The sequence below is a fragment of the Aspergillus novofumigatus genome (genome assembly GCF_002847465.1).
Source record: "Aspergillus novofumigatus IBT 16806 chromosome Unknown P174scaffold_2, whole genome shotgun sequence".
In the NCBI taxonomy this organism is placed as follows: domain Eukaryota; kingdom Fungi; phylum Ascomycota; class Eurotiomycetes; order Eurotiales; family Aspergillaceae; genus Aspergillus; species Aspergillus novofumigatus.
In genome coordinates this window covers 2,191,054-2,210,230 of record NW_020194275.1, presented here as the reverse complement: position 1 = coordinate 2,210,230, position 19,177 = coordinate 2,191,054, and the positions used below count along the sequence as shown (strand labels likewise).

General features: G+C 50.5%; 6 protein-coding genes across 6 annotated transcripts; 2 read left to right on the top strand and 4 right to left on the bottom strand.

Moving 5' to 3' along the window:
- Window positions 1-472: 472 nt before the first annotated feature.
- Window positions 473-2,718, bottom strand: P174DRAFT_428528 (ERF4 family protein; the record flags this gene model as incomplete). The annotated part of the gene is made up of 3 exons (XM_024825517.1): window positions 473-1,851; window positions 1,876-1,982; window positions 2,624-2,718. 3 exons carry the CDS (start codon window positions 2,716-2,718, stop codon window positions 473-475), a joined length of 1,581 nt encoding a protein of 526 aa, XP_024685647.1.
- A 374-nt stretch (window positions 2,719-3,092) lies between these two features.
- Window positions 3,093-7,101, bottom strand: P174DRAFT_510151 (uncharacterized protein). The gene is made up of 6 exons (XM_024831641.1): window positions 6,644-7,101; window positions 6,454-6,542; window positions 6,350-6,398; window positions 5,912-6,299; window positions 3,824-5,858; window positions 3,093-3,773 (listed from the first exon to the last, which is right to left on the bottom strand). Exons 1-6 carry the CDS (start codon window positions 6,920-6,922, stop codon window positions 3,236-3,238), a joined length of 3,378 nt encoding a protein of 1,125 aa, XP_024685646.1. The 5' UTR covers window positions 6,923-7,101; the 3' UTR covers window positions 3,093-3,235.
- Window positions 7,102-8,862: 1,761 nt separating this feature from the next.
- Window positions 8,863-9,890, top strand: P174DRAFT_438831 (single-stranded DNA-binding protein). Its single transcript, XM_024826640.1, has 3 exons — window positions 8,863-9,310; window positions 9,439-9,527; window positions 9,596-9,890. The coding sequence occupies exons 1-3, from the start codon at window positions 9,018-9,020 to the stop codon at window positions 9,661-9,663; spliced, it is 450 nt and encodes a 149-aa protein (XP_024685645.1). The 5' UTR covers window positions 8,863-9,017; the 3' UTR covers window positions 9,664-9,890.
- Window positions 9,891-10,230: 340 nt separating this feature from the next.
- On the bottom strand, window positions 10,231-12,052 carry P174DRAFT_97546 (pheromone receptor). The gene is made up of 3 exons (XM_024832505.1): window positions 11,235-12,052; window positions 10,699-11,182; window positions 10,231-10,642 (listed from the first exon to the last, which is right to left on the bottom strand). The coding sequence occupies exons 1-3, from the start codon at window positions 11,794-11,796 to the stop codon at window positions 10,306-10,308; spliced, it is 1,383 nt and encodes a 460-aa protein (XP_024685644.1). The 5' UTR covers window positions 11,797-12,052; the 3' UTR covers window positions 10,231-10,305.
- A 1,249-nt stretch (window positions 12,053-13,301) lies between these two features.
- Window positions 13,302-15,266, top strand: P174DRAFT_438829 (uncharacterized protein). Its single transcript, XM_024826639.1, has 2 exons — window positions 13,302-13,875; window positions 13,937-15,266. The coding sequence occupies exons 1-2, from the start codon at window positions 13,454-13,456 to the stop codon at window positions 14,970-14,972; spliced, it is 1,458 nt and encodes a 485-aa protein (XP_024685643.1). The 5' UTR covers window positions 13,302-13,453; the 3' UTR covers window positions 14,973-15,266.
- A 236-nt stretch (window positions 15,267-15,502) lies between these two features.
- On the bottom strand, window positions 15,503-19,166 carry P174DRAFT_384717 (phosphatase family protein; the record flags this gene model as incomplete). Its single annotated transcript, XM_024823223.1, is given in 2 exon segments — window positions 15,503-17,675; window positions 17,693-19,166. 2 exon segments carry the CDS (start codon window positions 18,694-18,696, stop codon window positions 15,503-15,505), a joined length of 3,177 nt encoding a protein of 1,058 aa, XP_024685642.1. The 5' UTR covers window positions 18,697-19,166.
- Window positions 19,167-19,177: the final 11 nt, after the last annotated feature.

The following is a 19,177-nucleotide window of genomic DNA, read 5'->3' as shown; positions in this document are numbered from 1 at the left end:
GTCCAGAACATTTCTACTGAAATACTATCAATCAAGCCAACCATTTCACCAAGATTATTATTACTGCTAAGACGCACAATGTTTGAGCAAGTATTTACATGAAATGTGATGCTCAGTTGATGGTTGCTGCATATAATTTAGCAGTATAAGTTCCTAAGTACAAAGGTCACAGGTACAGCAGATAGCTTAGACACAATGACGGACATGCATATGAACAGATCAGCATGTCCTCTGCAACAGATTCAATCTCAGAGAAACAAGCCTGAAATTGCGGACGTGGTATCATGAATATGACAAGATCCAACATGTAAAAAGTCCAGTATTCCGAATTCGCCTTCAAACCGGCTAGATATCACGCACAACGGCCGTTCAGGGGTATACAAGAATTAAAAGGGGTATAAAGGTATTAAAGTAAGAGGAAAGAGAAAGAAGGCAAGGTCCCAGATGACAGTATACCTGACGTGTTGCAGCTTTAGAATCCAAGCCCAACGCCACTGTTTGGTCTCGTTCCCGGCAGTGACACGCCCTCGCTGTGGATGATGCCAACCTTGGGATCCGGAATTTGGATGTCCAAAGACATGTATGCCGTCCGTCGCAGGCTCCATATATGTACCCCATCCTTCGCGCCGACCTCACGATTCCACTTGTCAAGCCAATCCTCCACCCGTTGCAGATGGCTCTTGATACCAGGGGCACCAATATCTTCCCACAGCCAACCTGTGACCAGACCCAGCGCGCCATCAAGCAGATTGCGGAAACTGAACGGATCAAACGCCTTGATGAATTCCTCGTTCACCGTCGCAATAACCCGCCGAAACTCCTGTTCCGGCAGTAACGGGTCCAGAATCTCAGGATAGAGGTTCGAGAACGTCGGCGCCAGATCCCCCTTCACCATCCAATCGCGTCGTATTCGAATGATTCGAGTTGTGAGATACTCCTGCGACCCGATGGGAACATGTGGATTGACATGAGGGTAACAAGGATGCGCGGGGCCCCATGCCAACTCCTCCGCGACTTCAGCCTCTCCGCCGGTCGGTGGCGCGCCTGTGTTTGACGGAATCGAGGCGATTTGTGATTGTGAACGAAGGGAAACCTGCGATGGTATATGGCGCGGACGATCCCCATGCAACGGACCCAACGATCCCTGTCGATCAGCGAGTGTATCCTGAGCTAGATGGGCCCGTTCGGGCGACCGAAGGTCTTTTCCCTCTTGAAAACCATTGTTGCTGTGTTCCGCCTGTTCGGACATCTCCTGCACAGCGGAATGGTGATCGAATGTGCCACTGCGCCTCTGCCCTCGAGGCACTGCGATGCTGGAGCGTCCACTCTCGGCCTCGCCTTGACTGCGCTCTACTACCAAGCTAGTTGGAGATTGTGACAATCGACTGCGGCGTCGTTCCGGGATGGTCAGAAGCGGATACGCGTCTCGGTGCGCTTCCAGAGGCAGGTGCTCGTCGGAGATCTGCAGCGGATGCGGGACAGTGACGGGGGTAATTCGGGGTACGTAATTGACTGGGTTAGCGAGTCGGACCGCCGGGGGTCGGAGTATGTTAGTGGTGAGCAATGAATGTGCACGTTTTTGGAGTTGTTTTTTCCGGAGGGTGGGTTTCTTCAGGCTATTTCGAGTCGGGTATTCGGTAAACTGTGATAAGTATGATGAGGCACGACGGTCGGGCTCGAGTGATCGGTGGGTGTGATGGCGGTGGAGGCGAGTATTGGAAGTCTCTTCAGCCTCGGGCGATGATAGTATGTGCGCGTGTTCCCAGGTCGTTGAAGACGCCGTTTTGGGAACAAGGACTGAGCCACCGGAGGACAGGGGTAGAGGAGCGGACGGAATGGTCGTCGCAATGGCTTAAGGGGAGGCCAGGATATTACCACTACTATCACTAGTAGGAGCAATATTAATGATAGTAATAATAGGGATGATGATGGTGGAGGAGGAGGAGAGAAAAGAGGCAGGCGGTGGTGTGCAGCAGACGAGGCTGTGATTGGCGGACGAGACTCAGAAAGGGGCGCGGCAGGGGACATGGAAGGCCCGAGCAGAGCACAATGACATCGACGCGGTGGCCCCTCGATGTCGACGTCTGATGATGTTTGAATTGGTGCTCAGGACGATGGTGGTCAAGTGCGAGAGTCACTGAAAAGAGATGGATTGGTTTGATTTGATTCGAACTTATGTATGTTTCTCAACCAATGGTTTGTAGCAAGCAGGGTCTCCGTCTCAATAGTACGGAAGAGGTCTTCCCATCAAGGCTGCACAGGCAGGAAAAGGAAGGAAAAAAGGGAAGAGGAAAGAAAGACGAGAAGAGAACAAGCAAAGACGCGACAATTGATAGATATAGGACGCAAATTAAGAGCAAAGGTGGATAGTCAATAATGACGAAGACGATCCAATAGCCCAAGTAACGCCCAAGAGTCGCCTCAATTCTCTTTCCCCCATCTCCAAGAAAACTTAGTCTCTCTCCTGTATAAAGAGAGCATCAAGGGTATGACGCTATGAGGTACTTTGTACCTCAGCAAACCCACGCTTACGGCCTTGTATTATTGGTTATGAATCCTTTGAATTGAAAATGGGGACGTGGATGGATGTTTCATTACCTGCATTCTGTCATGCGGTTCATACCTGTCAAACGTCTCAGGATTGGAATAGGAGCCACTTGTCACAGTCTTGCAGATTTTCATACAGCAGTCATGTTTGGCTCTATCTAGTTCACCCATGGAGTATGACTTAACAAGGGAAAAGATTGATTTGGGAATTTATTTAACACCATCACGGACTGTCCCCTGCCCTAAGCCCCTGGATTTGGTGCTATATTTGTCTGCCGGATGGCTCGGCCAGATCGACCATTCCTTGCCTAACTATGTCATAAGTACCCAAGGATTAGCAGTACAAATGATCTAAAAAACAGCCCAGTGGATTAAAATTTTTGATAGTGAGGCGTCCGGATCGTCCAGGATGCACCAGGCCATCCGAACAATGGGTCTTTCTTGCGTAACTGTCTCCTAGCTTGATTTGTAGAACTGATTTAACGAGACGCTTTTCTAAGGGACATAGGTAGTCAGGACCGTTGTCTTGAAACTAAACATTATCTATTTACCACAGACATCAAACTTGTTCCCGTAAAACATGTGTAAAGCTGAAACATCAGGTCTGGACTGCGCGTCTGTACGGAGTAGCCAAGGGCGTAATACTCCGGGATCAACTCTATCGGTCTATCTGTGTGAAAGTGCTGTGTTACCGCCCATTCATGCTTTGATTCGCCCTGGCTTGCATGCGTCGCAGGGCTTCCCGATGCAAGTCACTCATATCCCCGCGCTGCATCCCCTCGGCTATTGCCCTGTCGAGGTTGACTTGCAGGGAGGAGGAATTTCGCCCTGGTGCCCCAAAAGGAAACGAAGTGTGAGGGCCAAAGCCTGTCGCACCGATTGGTAGATCCTGTTTCGCCAAGGGATTGCGTTTGTCATTCAAGTTTTCGCGAATAGATTCTCGCCACGCGGCCATGACTGCTTGAGCATTTCCGGGTCTCGATACGCTCGTTTGACTCCATTTCGGCGCAGAGACTGGCATGCCCGTATGCGGGCTCTGGACTTTATGTTGATGCAGCATTGCACGGCGACGAGAGAGAGGGACGTCATCCCCTGATTCTGGAAATGAAGTCGTCGGGGAACTTTGGGCCGAAGTATCCAATGCAACGGACTGTCTAGGGCTCGACTGCCTAGGGATCTTCCGCGACGCCCACGGATCAAGGCTGAGACAAGTAGACGAAACCCGACTCCGCATCATATCCTCTCGTATTGCGAGGAGTGGGGCGGCCCTTTCCACCTCGGTTTGGTGAGCTCAGGGTCCCCCTGAGGTTGTTCAGCGGGGATAGGTGGGCTGGATGTGCCTGGGGAAGCATTATGTCCGGCGCCGTAGAACACCGCGCTATGGAGAGGGCTGGTGGAGGATAAGACGATTGTGGAAGATTCTCCTGAAGACCTGTCCACAGGTTGAGCTTCTCCAACTCTTTGTGGACTAATAGGCGAAGTTCTGCGCAGTCTGTGGTCGTTAGATATTTGCTGTCCGTCGTCAAGGCTGTGCTGTTCTTTTTCCGTGCTGGCACGCAAATTGGCAGCAGGTGGTGGCTGCGCAGTGAGAGGTGTTTGCAACAGCTCATCGACATTGACAGGAGCAGGAGCCTCTTCAGCCTCTATAGGACTTTCCGCTGCTTCCTTTGCAATAGGCTGGATAGGTTCTGGCTCGGGAATTTCTGCATCACAGAGATGCTTGGCCCATTCATTCGTGCGATAGGTCTGGATTACCCTCGATGTCCGCTCCGGGAGATGTTTCACTGTTTTGGCGTCCAGTTTGGGCTTTTCCGTTTTCCTTTTACTCTTTCGTTTGGAATGCGACGGCGAGGGTCGCTGCCACTCGGATTCAGCACCTGTGGGCGGCGTCGTCTTCAATATAGTATGGTCCCCTGACACTTGAGCGTTCTGCTCCTCCGAGCGGCTAGTCGTATTTTGTTCAACCGAATTTCTGTCATTGCAGTCTGCAGTCTCGGCTGGGGCGTTTGTCTGTAAACCTTTGGTGATATCTAAAGACTGTCGTTGTGTTCTCGCAGAGACCTCTTCGGCCACTGCATCGGCTCGAGAAGGCAATGGTGCACATTCTCCATCAGCTTGCGTTGTCGACTGTTCGTCCTCTGTCTTCTTGTTCTCCGGCCGATTATCAGGCCGGGGCTCAAGTCCTTGCAAACTTTCCTCTGTGTCATCAGATGGATGACTTTCATTCTGGCCAACATCTTGAGCCTCCAATGTCAATTCCTTCTGTAGCTTGTCATCCGTAGAAGTGTCTCTTTCTTCCGCATTGCGCAAGCCTTCCTCCTCTCCGTGAACATCTGTTTCTTGGACAAGGACCGATTCCTGAATGACGAGGCATTCTTCTTCGCCGTCGGTTCCTTCGCCTTTTCCAACTTCCACGTTGCTATTACGCCTATCAGAGGGGATGAAAGCTTCTTGCACTGCTATTTCAGGCTCCGAGCGAGCCTCGACCTCATCTTCGCGCGATTCAATTTCAACGCCATGACAATCCGAGCTCGAGCGTCTATCACTGCTATCATCCACGGCGCTGTCTCCAGACATCGACGACTCGTCATCAATATGCGCGAGGGCTTCTTGTGATGGTGCAGGTCTCAGGCTGCTTTGTATAGACACTCTCTTCCAGAGTGTCATTCCGGAGAAGCGCTTCGAGCGTACCGTCGCGGTGTCTGAGCCAGCCATGGCAGTCACATCAGATTCCTTATCATCCATCAGTCTCGCCGCGGCCGCCCCGTCAAAGACCTTGAATGGCATTGGGTGTGGGCCGCCAGTTGTCTTCTCAGTCGTGTCTCCATGTCGTTCAACTTCAGTATTATCCGTAGCCTGAGTCACATCCGAGAACGACCCCTCACTGCCCTCCTGTTTTCTACAGTCAGAGCAGCGATAAGAGACCTGCGATGAACCGGAAATGCTGTTGAGGTCGGCCACGTCACCCTTCTCAAGATCCTCCTTATCAGCAGCACATTGAGTGCCGTCTCCAAGCTCCGGCATGAGTTTTGCTTCCACAACCGCGTATTGAGCTTCCCATGCTTGTCTTTCTCGCATATTATTCTCCTCGAGCCTGCGGGCAATTTCAGCTTCGGCCCCTTCTTTCCGTTTCTCTTCCTCTTTCTTGGCTGCTTCCTCCTTGCTTCGCTTCTCTCTGATCACTTTCCACAGTCTGAGCTGCGACACTACACCTAAGATGGCAACAATCACTGTGACGGCCAGCTCTACCCGGATATTGCGAGTGATGGGGTAGGTTCCAGTGCCCAGCGGGAATACGTCTTCGTTGAGTCCTTCATGGAGAGTGAGTAAGATTGTGACTGAAAACAACATAAGCCGCACTTACCCCATATATAGAGCCAGAACTCTTTCAGTCCAGCCCGGCTATAGCAGTCGATTCCCAGCGCAACAGCCGTACCTCCCGAAACTGCAGCTGACACTATCAACCCATAAGGACGCGTGTGATGACTGAATGACAAAGCGTAAAATGCGACGGAGATCGCGCCGATGAACCCGGCTTTGGCGTTTGTGTCCGTGAGAAGTCCTCCCGGCCTCAGGCAAAGAAGCCACATGCTGACACAGAATCCTCCCAGAAGGCATCCAAGCCCTTCGGTCAATTCCTTGAACACAATGGAAAGTGCTCCAAAGGTCACGCCTGTGAAGAAAATTGCCACAAGATATGCTCCTTGTACCGCCACGCGCACAGGAGGATTCATTACATATACAATCAAGACCTGATTCGTCAGTGTACAGTACGACTATGCTTGTCATGCGATAGGCTCACCGTGACTCCTAAGCTCGTAAGAAAGGCAGCAGATAAGAAAACTTGAACCCTGAGTCAAATATGTTAACTCAAAGAACTCTTTACAGGCGGGATTCTGACGGTACCATAGATTGCGTATTCCAATCAGTGCAAGAATGGCTCCCGTAGCTATAAGGATAAAACCGCCAACCCCAAACGCTGGAGTGACCCGGGGCTCAAGCGGAAGGACGCCAGGCGCAGGCGTGACTGTTCCATCTTTTCATGGTTAGCTTTTAGAATTTTCCAATGAGGGAGGATGCACCCACTTTCAGAAACAGTCGATGCGTTGAGCGACACGATAGTCGTTGACGCCGGTGCGGTGGTATTAGAAGTGGTTGTGGAGTTCACACTGGCTGTCGCAGGGTCTACTGCGCTCGTTGCCGAACCGCTTGGAGCTTGACTCCCTGATATCGTTGTGTTTGGCGATTCGTGTCTTGTTTCTAGAGCACCAACTGGCTGGATTTTATCGCGACCAACATGCGGTATCGATGCTGCAGAAACAGATAGTCTAGATATAATGCAGACAACCAAAGCAAGGAGAGGTAGCACTCTCATGTTGACTGCGAGGGTGACTTTGTAATGACCTTAAGCGCAATCGACAGAGACGGTTGCCGAACTTAGAAGGCTGGTGAGGCTGACGAGTACTTCTGAGATAGTGTCGACAGATCTTTCCTATTGTTCTTCACATACTTTGGCCCGTAAGTTCACCGTGGACAATGACAGTAAAGAACAACATTAATCAGTGCAAAGCTGCGCTTTTACTTTGGAAACGTGACTGTCAATTTTGGAACAAGCTGGGAGACGAAAGGAGATCTAAGTCTTTCCAGACATATATGTACTGATATACATCATACGCGCTTTTTCGGCGTGACCACCCGGAAAGTGAAAAGGAGCATCCTTATGGCCCAGGCGCTCAGAGAGCTGGGAATAATATTTTGTAGGGATAACTCCCCAGCCGGTACACCGAATCATGCAAACGAGACGGACGGCAGACTAGGCGCATCGAAAAAGCGAGTTGTTCCACTGCTGATTGGGGATTAAGGAAAAGCAAATAATTGCATCGCCGGGGGCCATGCATGATAATTGTATTTTCTAGGCAGGGATCTACGATCAGTATTTCGCAAAAGCGACGAAAACTAACGATCAGTAAGCCACAGTGAGCCACGTACCCCCTATGAGGCATGTCCTTACCAGCGGTCAAGTAATGGGCTTCTTGCAGACAGTCATTCCAGGGTTCTGTTGCATGATCTGAACTGTGAAAGAAGGTTAAGGTAATCTGCAAGGAAGGTGTCTGGAATTCCCTGACCCTGTCCCTTGGGCAATCGAGGGGTCGGCTATAGGTGTATTTATAACGACAATCATTGGATAATTGTTCAAGGGATCGATGTCAGTACAGCCTGCTATCACTATAAGTGACAATAGCTGTGGCGTTGATTTCACATTTTAGGCGGTATGACAGGTTGACTTGGACGGTCAAGGGTAGAGTAAGTATTCAGAATCCGATTCACAACAACAATGCGAATATGACTCGCGTAGCAAATGACATGATGAGCAGTCATATCGGATTTGGGGATGGATGCAGTACGCATGAAGCCACTGGCAAGTCAAGCTGAAGTGTTTCACGCTGGTCACTTCATCCTTAGCGAGGACCCAAGCTGATTAGATAACATTCGCGTCCAGAGTGGGCCTTTCTATGGTCGTCATCTCTGTTGATCTGGCTAGCATCATTAGCCTTCATTAGTTTAGGACGGTAGGATGATCTGCTGCATGGAATGACAGGTCTGATCTCTCGGCTTTCTTAGGCGCCGGGACTGCCTTTTGAGAGTGGACATCCCGCCGCTTTATCTTCTGATTGTTCGCTGGATCGTCGTTAATTTCCGAGTTAGTTATTTTCTTTTTAAATGTGCTTAGCCGAGTTATCCATTATTTCTACTGCAGCGGGATTGCGACAATTGGTTCTCCGAGGTTGAAAATGCCAGGCAAATGCAGAGAAATCGATGTGAATTAATAATTCCAGGGTTCAGCAGGATAACAATAGTGGGACGCACGGCCGATGCAGAAAGGAGCTCGAAAGGGCGGAAGCTGAAGGGCTAGATACTTGAATAGCTTGCACTTGGACAATCGTAGTTGCACGTACTCCTTTGGATTTCCCTTCGCGAAAATAAGGCGCTGGCAATGTCCTGCATTTGACATCTCACAGTGGAGTCAGAAACCACTGTATTTGGGCTCATTGAACTACTTCCGCGTTGGATATCCCTTTGGCCTGTCCGGGTATACCGGTAGGCACCTATGGAGGAACGCATGCATAGCTCCATGCCAGAAGATAATTTAAGCGGACAAATTCGGATCCTAAAACATTGTTGCTCCGAATAGATCCCAGATAACAATTAACATTCAATAAATTAGCGTAGAAGAAGCAATTCTTGCTCGAAGGGAATATTTTAAGGTGACTACCAGGGTTAGCTTCGTATTCAGTACTTCCCTGCAAAATATCACGTGACTATCACCACGCGCATCATCGCGGAGCTGGGAGAGGACCACTGTCGACCATCATCAGCACCTACAAGATATCATTCTTCCTCGACGTTCCCTAACTATTTAATACTAACTCAAGCTCAGAATTAACATATTTCCACCCATTCAGACCGACATGTCTGCCTTCACCTCGTCGCTTCGCCCCTTCCTGCGCGCCTCTTCAGGTGCAGCTCTCTCCGCACGCTCTTTCAGCACCTCCTCGCCGCGCTCGATCGCACGCATGATCATCACTGGCCGTCTCGCTGCCGAGCCCGAGCTGCACGCCACCTCAACCGGTCAGGATGTCATCAAGTATGCGGTGGGTACAACCTACGGCAGAGGGGATAACCGGCAGACCAGCTGGTTCCGCGTCTCGAGCTTCCAGCCTGAAGGTTCGCAGCGGGATTTCATTCTCAGCCTGCCAAAGGGGTGAGTATTTCCGCTTATCATGCTTGCAGCTCTATCTGTATGACCTGTGTACCCATCGCATTGTTGGGTTATGGTTGCAGACTGAGAGCAGTTCGAATTCTGATGTTGATGGTTTCTTGTTCTACTAGTACCCTTGTGTACATTGAGGGCGATGCCACCATGCGTTCGTACGAAGACGCAGATGGCAAGAGACAGTCTGCCCTGAGCATTGTACAACGTAAGCCAGCTACCCTATTCATGGACCTCTATGTGAAAAGAATCCATACTAATGCATGTCGTGAACAGGGACTCTCGAGGTCCTCAAACGCCCGTACAACCCCGACGCTGCTGATTCTGAAACTTCTTCCCAATAATCGGCTTCGAGGACAAGTGGGATAGAAAAGAAATGATCGGTGGGGGGAGGCATTTTGGTTACTATTTCCTGTTGGGGTAGATCGCTCCTCGTTAAGAATCTTTGTCTGAAATCTCCGCTTTGTCGGTGAAGCCGACTGTTGGCCGCCGCTCCCTTTGACTTGCATGTATTGTAGTTGCCGTGCTGTACCAGTATACCCTTGAATGACACTACTTTGACCGTGCACTCTTAAGTTGACTTTTTTCTCTTTGATGAGTGTTCTTCCATTGCGGTGGCAAGAGACGAAGAAGATATTACGAGTCCCCATCGTCTGATATTGCCTGATTTTGCTAGTGTCGGGTGTAATTTGATGGAGGCTGAAAGGATTGCCCTGTATGTGGATATATGAGCTCTAAGTTGAAGGTTAAAAGAAACTCGGAAAGGAAATAAATTATGGTGTATCTGCCCTAGTTAATATGACAAAAGAAATGGAACACATTGTCAGTCAGAAGTAGAAGACTTTCCCATCGGATGCCACATCAGAATGATATGTGAACACCGCAAGGCACCCATATGAAGGACCCATTGACGAGCCCATGTATGCCACACATGCTATGTTTCGGGTGACTGTGAATCGGAGGACTTGTGCCATTAGCCGGTGAGTTCACACCTGTAGCTCACTCTCTTGACTAATCACTTGCTTAACGCGAATAGAATCCGGTCCGACTGGGGCATGAGTGAAGTCACTACTACCACGGCTCTGGCTCGTACCGGCCCAGGCATTAGTGGATACTGTGGTGGCTGGAACCGAAAAGGTTGGGTCAGAGGCCGCTGTTTCCCGGGTTGAAAGGAATGTGCGGCTCAAGAGACACCTTGGAAGCGGAACCCAGTGCGATCTTGTTGTAGAGGAACTCTCCTGTCGGGGCGCGGGACCCTTTTCAATATCCTCATGGCTGGAGGTGGTTGTCCCGCTCGTGGTAGAGTCGGTTGTTCTTCTGGGACTGTATTAGCATGAAGGGTTAATCATTTGTCGGTGATAACAGAAGATAGCCCTTACCCAGTTCCAGACGACTGCTTCCTAGAGGATAGCAATTTCGCACGGCTCGCTGTAAAGGACGCCGAGGCGCCTTGCGACAAAGTGCGCAAACCAGAAAGACACTTCCCCAAGCCCAAGAGGCAAAGAGCGGATTGGTACAATCTCAAAGCATCGTTGCAGCATCCGAAAAGGATGAAGAGCACGTATCCCGCAGTGACAGAAATCCAGCGGTCAAAGAAGACTTCGCCATGCATTGGAACCTTGAGGATGGTGCTCCATGGTGAGTTTGGCCCATGGAGGCGGCTCCATGAGTATGGATGCCAGGGCAAATTGTACATAAGATTGCGATAGACAACGTAAGCCTGAATCGGCAGAATCGTCCAAAGCATGATGCACGCAAGGAAAAATAGGCGCAGAAATCTGGACTTGTTGAGATGGCTGTTGGCGGAGTTGAGTATGTCCCCAAACTGGCTCCGATATTTGTGAAGGCGACAGAGGGTTAAGCCTGCGGGGTGGTCAGTCATGAGCAGAGAAGGACGACGGTGCCTTATTCATACCGCAATAGAAAGCAGCCAGAAGGCAGATTATAGGAGGCCAGATGAACGCTAGCACAAGGCTCACCCAGCTTTGATCAAAGTTGTTGACGCACCCTGAAATAGTGAAGATCAGGTATCGGCTCCTTTGGTAGAGAATATGGGTCATCATTGCAATCACCGGGATGATCACACAGAATGAGATATCCATCAGACGGTTACGCCAACGTTGGCTGGTGCTGGGAACGAGCATAGCGCGTCTGGTGTCGAGCACAGAGGCCAAGCTTCGGAAGATACACACCAGTGTCCCCGGTACGCCAACATAGCTCGCTATCATCACCTTGGTCTCCACATCACAAAGACCCCGACCATCCCACCATGAATCGACATCGTCGGTTGGCCAGATAAGTGCATTGATAATGTTAAAGATGTTGCTGATAAGAAACCAGCTAATGAGGGCAGTAGCGGGGAAATTACGGTTCTTCCAGTGTAAGATGACCGGAGGAATACTGACAACAACTGCAATGGAGGATAGCACGGGGAGGACCACAGCCTGCGGGCTATGTCCTGTTGTAGCTGAGTCCATCAGGGATACTGTCTTCTAAAGACGAACACGCTTTGACTTGAAGATTCTGATCGAGACGCCGATGTCGTCCACAAATGTTTCTTCTGCGAATCGAGTCGACGGTGAGTTTCTTGAGGTCCGAATGGCAGGAGCAATGAGCCAGTGCCGCTCAGTTAAAAGAAGGAGATCGCAAGTCGCATCTGAGGAGGTACACAGGGGGAGAAGCAACCGGAGACAGGAGGAGTAGCCGTATGTCTTATTGAGGACGAAGATCCCGAGCGAAGACTGAGTGCAGATTGCGCGAGCCCTCCACTCCCCCTCTCTGTTGAGACAGTCATTCCAGAAGATCTCAGCAGGTGGAGAACATGAGAATAGACAGCAATGGGCAGAGAAGTGAAGAAAAAAGCAAATGTGTTTGACGCACATAGGGAAAGAGAGCAAGTAATTCAGTCAATGATTTCATCCATGACGGTGCTGGGTGGGCTTATGTCAGGAGATCCATTGCGACCTGAGCAAAGTCATCACCCGACTATTGAGAAGATAGACTTGAATAAAGAATGGTGAAGACAGAGTCAGACAGAGTGGGATTTCCAACCTCTTTCTGAGGTGGTGATGGGTGGAAGAGTCACTGGGATATCACCCAGCGGATACTGAACCATTCCCGTTTTGGGTGTCAATAAGCCCGCTGTTTGCCATCATCAACAGACTCAACACATCCGACTGCTGAGGCACCCTAGTCTGGCCCGGTTCGGAGGTCTTTTGCCCCTGGGATGCGGCCAGACGCTGTGAGAATTCGACCTTTGGTTTCACAGAGAGCATACAACGGCATCTTGTGTCGTCGATAAGGAATGTCTGTATGGTGGTCCCGACGAATCAACAGGCGGTTGGATGCCCATTATAAGATCACACGCAGCTATCCAGGGATTGGAGAGACGTTACAGTGCCTCTCATAGGCCTCTTTTTCCTGCTTTTTGTTATCCGGAGCGAGGTAATGCCTACTCCAGGGGTGCGATATATAAAACTGTCATGACATGGCTAACCCGACATCTCCGAGACTAGAAGAAAGGAAGGGATGATGGACCACACTGTCAGGGCAAGAAATTCTTCAAACTCTGAGATACTTGGACTGCTTTGGACAACATTGGCCTTCGCGGCAAGGCCCGAAGAGAAATGATTTCGAATCCCGCATGATCGACGATTTTGATTGTAGGTTACATTGTCAAGCAGTTGCAGATTTAGACTCCCGAGGCTTTGAGAAGTGAAGCAACAAGTTCGAATTCCGCAAGCCGGCCACTGATGGAAGAGAAGACCTTTCCATGGAAGCTTTGAGCGAATAGATACATTGTTTAATGACTGCTCCAACGAGCACAGCGCTCGAGGGGCTGGAATAACCTCAGAAAGATAGTTGGTAGGCTTTGTTATTGCTTTTTCTGGCAAGCCCTTCTGTGGCGCATGTTGTCGCTATTACGTACCTCTGGCGTCCTCTCTCCGCGCGTGGTCTGGTTCAATGCAACACCAAGTCAGGATCAACGCCTTTGCAAAACGCCCCAAGTGGCATGAATTTCGATTTCTCTTATCAAAGCTACCTCCTGGCATGTACCTTGGTATACCATGAGGTACACCTGAGGTTCTATCATTCCCAGGATACATTCATTGCAGCACCTGATCCGCTATCGTCATGCCAGAACAACCCCGGAGATCGGTTTCACCCCCGGCTCCTATCGAGAGCGCGAGACCCCACGTCCACACGGTCGGATCCCTGAACCTCCGCCATCGAGGCCCGACCCGTGCTGCAACCTTTGCAGAGGGCTCATCAAGCATTCAAGAACAACGTCGCAATTCAAGCTTCTCGGATTCAGTATCTGAAGCACGAAATTCGATTCGCTCCTCAACTGATGAGTTATTGTTCCCGCGTGTAGTTCAGGAGGGGAACATCGGTTTACCGAACGAGGAATCGAATTGGCAATCTGCGCCTCTTGGTCTGGCACTATTGCCTGCTATTGCCGGTATCTTTTTTAAAAATGGGAGTGCAGTCGTGACAGATATCACCCTGTTGATTCTGGCAGCTATCTTCCTCAACTGGTCGGTGAGACTACCGTGGTACGAGCTAAATGCCCTGATTCTACGCATTCTGCATGTCTCTTCCTAACTGAAGGACCAGGGAATGGTATCGCTCTGCTCAGGCCTTGAAACAAGAGGATATATATTACGATTCTGTCACTTCAAAGCTAGAACTCGAAACGGATGACAATGAGGGAAACTATCAAGGCCGAAAGAATGCGACAGACGGAGAGCCTCGAAGGGAGCAACGAGTCCCCAGTGCTGTCAAGAAGGCCACAAGGGAACTTCAAATACATGAACTTGTTGCTCTTGCATCATGCTTCATCTTCCCCATTGTCGGGACATGGCTCCTCCATGCCATCCGATCCAAATTGTCGCGGCCATCGGAAGGATTGGTATCCAATTACAACCTAACCATTTTCCTACTGGCGTCAGAGATTCGGCCATTCGCTCACCTGCTGAAGATGGTGCAGGCGCGCACACTGCATCTTCAGCGTGTTGTTGCTGCATCTGCCGATGACGAGGAGAAGCTGGACCCGAACAAGATAAAGGACCTAGCCAAGCGACTCGAGGAACTCGAAGCACACGTCGCTGAAACAGCCGCTGCTCGACTGCCATCCGAATCATCAAACCATGCACAAGACCGGGAACAACTCCAAAATCTCATCTCGCAAGCAACCGCGGAAATCCGTAAAGGCTTCCAACCGGAGATCGATGCCTTGAACCGCGCGGTTCGGCGCTATGAGAAACGCACAGCACTCACTTCATTTCAGACAGAAGCGAAATTCCAAGCGCTCGAAACCCAGGTACACGATGCTATTGCTCTGGCGGCAGCGGCGCAACGCTCCGGCTCGCGTCGGCCGTTGAGTACTCTATCGCGATTGTTCAATAGCATTTATGCAATTATCCTCCTCCCCGTGCAGATCTTCGTGTCCCTGGCTAGCCTCCCGTTTCAGCTATCAACGCGATGTCTACAGTATTGCAAAGATATGCTACTCTCGAAGCCAGCACGAAAATCGAGCAAGGGTAAGGTGCCGCGCGATCTCAGAACTTCTTCTTCAAGGCAGTTCAGAAGGATTCCTCCACAGGACTTGGGCGGTGGTCCAGCGCTCAAACCAATCCGGGAGTATCAATAGCAAATGGAAGCGGGAAAGTTTTTGACTATGGTTTTGGAAAGTATAGCAACATGATACAGGTTTGGCTTCGCAGCCATTGGGTTTGATTCGGGCGTTTATCCATTGATTGGTCAATATGAGCCAATATTGTTTCGTTTGTTCTTTCCCTTCGTCTTCATCAGCATCTGTGGTCTGTACTGGGGTTCGAGATTCTGTAAATAAACCTGGACAGGTAATGGCGTCCTGCGAAGACCATTCTCGGTTTACATTTGTCCTGCTATTCAGGGGTTTTTAGCACAAGCTACATGTAATCCCAGTGTTAAAGTAACAATATGTCTATTGACTCAAAATGATTCCAGCCTGCGTCTTGCGACGCGCAACCAAAATGCCACCACACGATGACTTTATAATCTAACAATGTACTTAAAGGAGAAGACACGAGTGCAGACGTGATATACAGAGTACAGGCCACCCAACTCTATCAGTAAGACACAAGAACCTCCCGTCCGAGGCCCGAGTAAAGTAAGGAAAGTTTATACAGGTGTGGGTGGTTACGGAGCACCACCCGATGGACCCATGTTATCAACCCCAGCCGTCTTCAGGAACGGCTCAATAATACTTCGTTTTCTATCCTCCAGGGCCCGCCGCTCCTTGTCCTTGCTAGGGACAGTACTGGCAGAAATGAGTGCGGAAGCAAAAATGGAAGCTAAAGCGGTTTCGACTGCTTGTCGGCGATGACTGGCGTTGGCTTGAAGGCTCGATAAGCTGGTGGCTGTCAAGACACGCGGTCGCCGTTTGATATTACCCTCCGCAATTGAGGCTGTTGTTTCAGCTGCGGTCGGATCAGAAGGCTGTCCGCCTTTGGTGGATAGGACACTGTCCCTCTTCTTGTGTTGATGTTGTTGGTTCGATATTTCAGGCAGTGCTGTTGCCGTAGACGGCAACGGAGCGATCTCGTTGGCAATGTGGGCGAGCATAAATGTGACAAACGTGAAGGAGACGCTGTGAGCGGGGGAGTATGCGAGCGTCTCTAGAACCCATGCTTGAGTTTCATCCCAGGACAGGGGAGGTGACTTATTCCGTTCACGCGTGACCATCTGCTGTTCCATTTTCTCCCAAACGGGAGCCGTGACTATTCCATCTCTCAGTGAACGGAGAAAGGCCAATAAGGTTTCGCACAGAAGCTCCAATCGATGCAGTGATGTTACCTCAGGAGCGAAGGTAGACTTGAAATCTTGATTGGTGTCCAAGGCTTCACGAGCTGAAGCCAAGTGCCGAGATCGTTGCTCCTTATCCTTCAAGGTCCACGTCTCGGGGTCAAATGGCCATCCGGCACCCTGGTCCTTTGCCCATGGGGGCAACTCTTCGTCGGAATCACTCTTTGTCATTCCCCACTCAGCAATGGCACGTTCAGACTGTTCTGAAATAGCCTCAGTCAGGCGGAAAAGCTCACGAGGGGCTGATAGGCGGCCAGTTTCATCATGATCACGCTCTTTTTCTGATTTATCCCTTTTCAATAGGCTTCGCGCACCGGCTTCGGGCATCATGGTAAGTTCTTCCACGCTGCGACCAAAACATGTAGGTAACCACTGCCCATAAGCAGAGATGAAATGATCGCGACCGCCGGTCACCCGAAGGACAAGGATGTCCTCAAGCTTGAGTTGACCGTTGTTCAGCAAACGAACATGCTCGATATCGTGAACATGTGCTGTTATATCAATGTTGGCGAGCTCCCCGGGAAACAGAGTACGTTCGTTTGTTTTCCTTTTCTTATCTTCCTCATGGTGAGTGGGTGCTTCAATTTTGTACTCCAGCCATGACGGTGTCTTCTGCTCACTGCCATGATCGGGCCTCTCGAGACGGAAAGTAGCGGGCACGCCACACGTATTTGCAACAGTGAGTGAGCGGGTGATGGGTATATCGAAAGAAACATCACCGAAGTCTACCGCATTCGGATCTGTTGTGGACTTTCTGGGATCCTCTCCGTGCGTATCGACCACGATGGTCAAGCCAGGTCGCGATTCATTCTCGGCCTTGTCTAGCTCCCGTACAACTTCCTGATGTACCTTGGCTTTCAGATAAGGGTCGACAGCCTCATACTTGATTGTAAAACCGGCAGACAAAGGCTTGTGGTCCGATGATAGAATACCTTGATGTGACACATAATATTCGAGCCGACAGCACTCATCCTTATCAGATTCGGAAGACACCGAATCACTGTCGCTCGATTTGTCCTTATTTGGATCGTACTCGTCCCCGCTGTCGGCACCATCGACGTCCGGGTCGTAGTCAAATAATACGTTGTCATCAGCATCTGCCTTATCCAAGCCTCTTGCTTTCATTTCTTCGTCCCGTTTTCTCGACTTCTCGGCTTCTTGAACCCGCTTTTCATGCCTGAGTCTGTCGTGGCGTGTCCGGTATAGAATTCGATCGCACCAACTCGGCCCACGATGCTTCTCGCTAGAGTCGAACCTGGCCACACTCCCTACATCATACTTGTATGTCGGTAAGAATGTAATGTCGCCTTCTCTCCAACCGTCATGGAAAGCCCTGTTCTTCTTCTGTTGCATACGAAGCTGATCATGGGGCAGTAGAGAAGCAATAGTAGTTTGTAGCGAAGACGGGTCCGTATGAGGGTCGATTTCCTCGTCCGATAGAGTGGGAAATGATTCTTCCGAATCATGGTCGTGTTCGACGCCTACCATTGGTGATGATGGCACTTCCCTTCGACATGGTGTGACGGCTTATGTCTTTTGTCGTATTCGTTCTCCGTATGCCGAGCGAGCACTTGTCGCACGTCACCTCCAGGAATATCTTCAAGTCTATAGTTCAGGTCACCAAACCAAAAGGCAAAATCTTCTCCCCCAATACTATCCCCAGGGTCCTCTCTCAGGCCCTTGTCTGGGTCGATAGGGTCAAATTTAGCGCGTCCAACAATCTGAGATGCATCCCAATTGCGCCGTTCCAAGCTACTTTTATCCGAGCCAGCGGAAAGATGCGAGTTGACAAACACAAGACAAGTCGTTTCACCAAGCATCAGTCGCGTTGCTACTGCACCTTTATTGCCCATGTAGCCCAAAAGTCCCGTACCGACGTTGGTGGAGCTAACCGAAGATATGCTCTCGACAACGAAAGGAGCCGCATAGATCAAAAGCATGAGTCCCACCAGCTGAGTCTCCGAAACGAGCTGAAACCCCTCTGGCAGGGCTTTCTCAAGCGCCGCCTTCCATTTGTTCGATGGTCCTGGATCAACGTATGGCCTCAATGCCTCCGCAGCCGACGAGACATCAACAACCTCTTGTAATCCTAGCACGTAGAGTCCTACCTTCTCCGGTTCGTACGGAGGGAGTTTAAGGAATCCCTTGCGTTTCGGCTGGCCGACCTGAGTATCTCTCGAAGCGTCGTCCCCCGACCCCCAATCGGTCCCGTCGGACATATCTCGGGGATCCTGCAGCTTCAGACCAGAGAGCTGTTCGCATATACCCTTTCGTTCCACGAACCATTTTCCAATATCTTCCTCCGTGCCTCGGATAGCTGCCACATTCCAAGTGCCGACCTTGACGCGGAGCGTTTGTTCGCGGGTGTACTCCGATTTTCTCGCTTTGACGGCCTTCGGAAGCGCGAACGGGTCATGACGCTCATCGGGATGGCGACTGGAGGAGCTGCTGCCACTGTCGCTTTGATACCCACCGGGGATTGAAGACACGGGCGGTTGCGACTCCGACTGATCGCTGCTTGAACTCATGCTGTGAGGATCTGACCGAGACACGGCCCATTATTCGAAAAATGAATTGTATATATTTCGTCTGCTCCCCGCGTATGACTCAAGGGACCAGGAGTCTGCCTCCGAGAGAGGCTCTATTTCCGCAGCGCGAGGCGCAAAGAGAGGTAGGGAAGTAACAGGGGCGTCGCGTGACGGTCTAAGTCATCGGGACTGAATCTTAAATGCGTCTGACTGTTGATCAGGAACCGTCGAATTGTCCCTGCGTCACGCGATGTCTAGCGGAAATGCGGGGCCTGAGTGTGGACGGAGAGAAGAGGACGACGCAGCGGCGATGGGATGGATGGCGGCAGGAGTTCGATACGAATGACGACAGGCGATGGCAAGGAGGCAATTGAAGCGGTCCTTGGATGGCCGAACTATAATTCTGTCCAAAAAAAGGGTGGGTTTATAACACACGATAGAAATATGCGATTTGATGCTGTTTGTCTCCAACACAGCAAAA

What these genes read in the sequence shown, in the direction of transcription:
- P174DRAFT_510151 (XM_024831641.1), bottom strand. Translation starts at nt 6,922, where the DNA reads ATGAGAGTGCTACCTCTCCTTGCTTTGGTTGTCTGCATTATATCTAGA. An exon ending in TTACGAGCTTAGGAGTCACG is followed by an intron (nt 6,300 to 6,349) that starts GTGAGCCTATCG and finishes CTGACGAATCAG; the next exon opens with GTCTTGATTGTATATGTAAT. An exon ending in CCTGAGCTCACCAAACCGAG is followed by an intron (nt 3,774 to 3,823) that starts GTGGAAAGGGCC and finishes TATGATGCGGAG; the next exon opens with TCGGGTTTCGTCTACTTGTC.
- P174DRAFT_438831 (XM_024826640.1), top strand. Translation starts at nt 9,018, where the DNA reads ATGTCTGCCTTCACCTCGTCGCTTCGCCCCTTCCTGCGCGCCTCTTCA. An exon ending in ATTCTCAGCCTGCCAAAGGG is followed by an intron (nt 9,311 to 9,438) that starts GTGAGTATTTCC and finishes TTGTTCTACTAG; the next exon opens with TACCCTTGTGTACATTGAGG. An exon ending in TGCCCTGAGCATTGTACAAC is followed by an intron (nt 9,528 to 9,595) that starts GTAAGCCAGCTA and finishes TGTCGTGAACAG; the next exon opens with GGACTCTCGAGGTCCTCAAA.
- P174DRAFT_97546 (XM_024832505.1), bottom strand. Translation starts at nt 11,796, where the DNA reads ATGGACTCAGCTACAACAGGACATAGCCCGCAGGCTGTGGTCCTCCCC. An exon ending in TCTGGCTGCTTTCTATTGCG is followed by an intron (nt 11,183 to 11,234) that starts GTATGAATAAGG and finishes ACCACCCCGCAG; the next exon opens with GCTTAACCCTCTGTCGCCTT. An exon ending in AAGCAGTCGTCTGGAACTGG is followed by an intron (nt 10,643 to 10,698) that starts GTAAGGGCTATC and finishes ATGCTAATACAG; the next exon opens with TCCCAGAAGAACAACCGACT.
- P174DRAFT_438829 (XM_024826639.1), top strand. Translation starts at nt 13,454, where the DNA reads ATGCCAGAACAACCCCGGAGATCGGTTTCACCCCCGGCTCCTATCGAG. An exon ending in TGGTCGGTGAGACTACCGTG is followed by an intron (nt 13,876 to 13,936) that starts GTACGAGCTAAA and finishes CTGAAGGACCAG; the next exon opens with GGAATGGTATCGCTCTGCTC.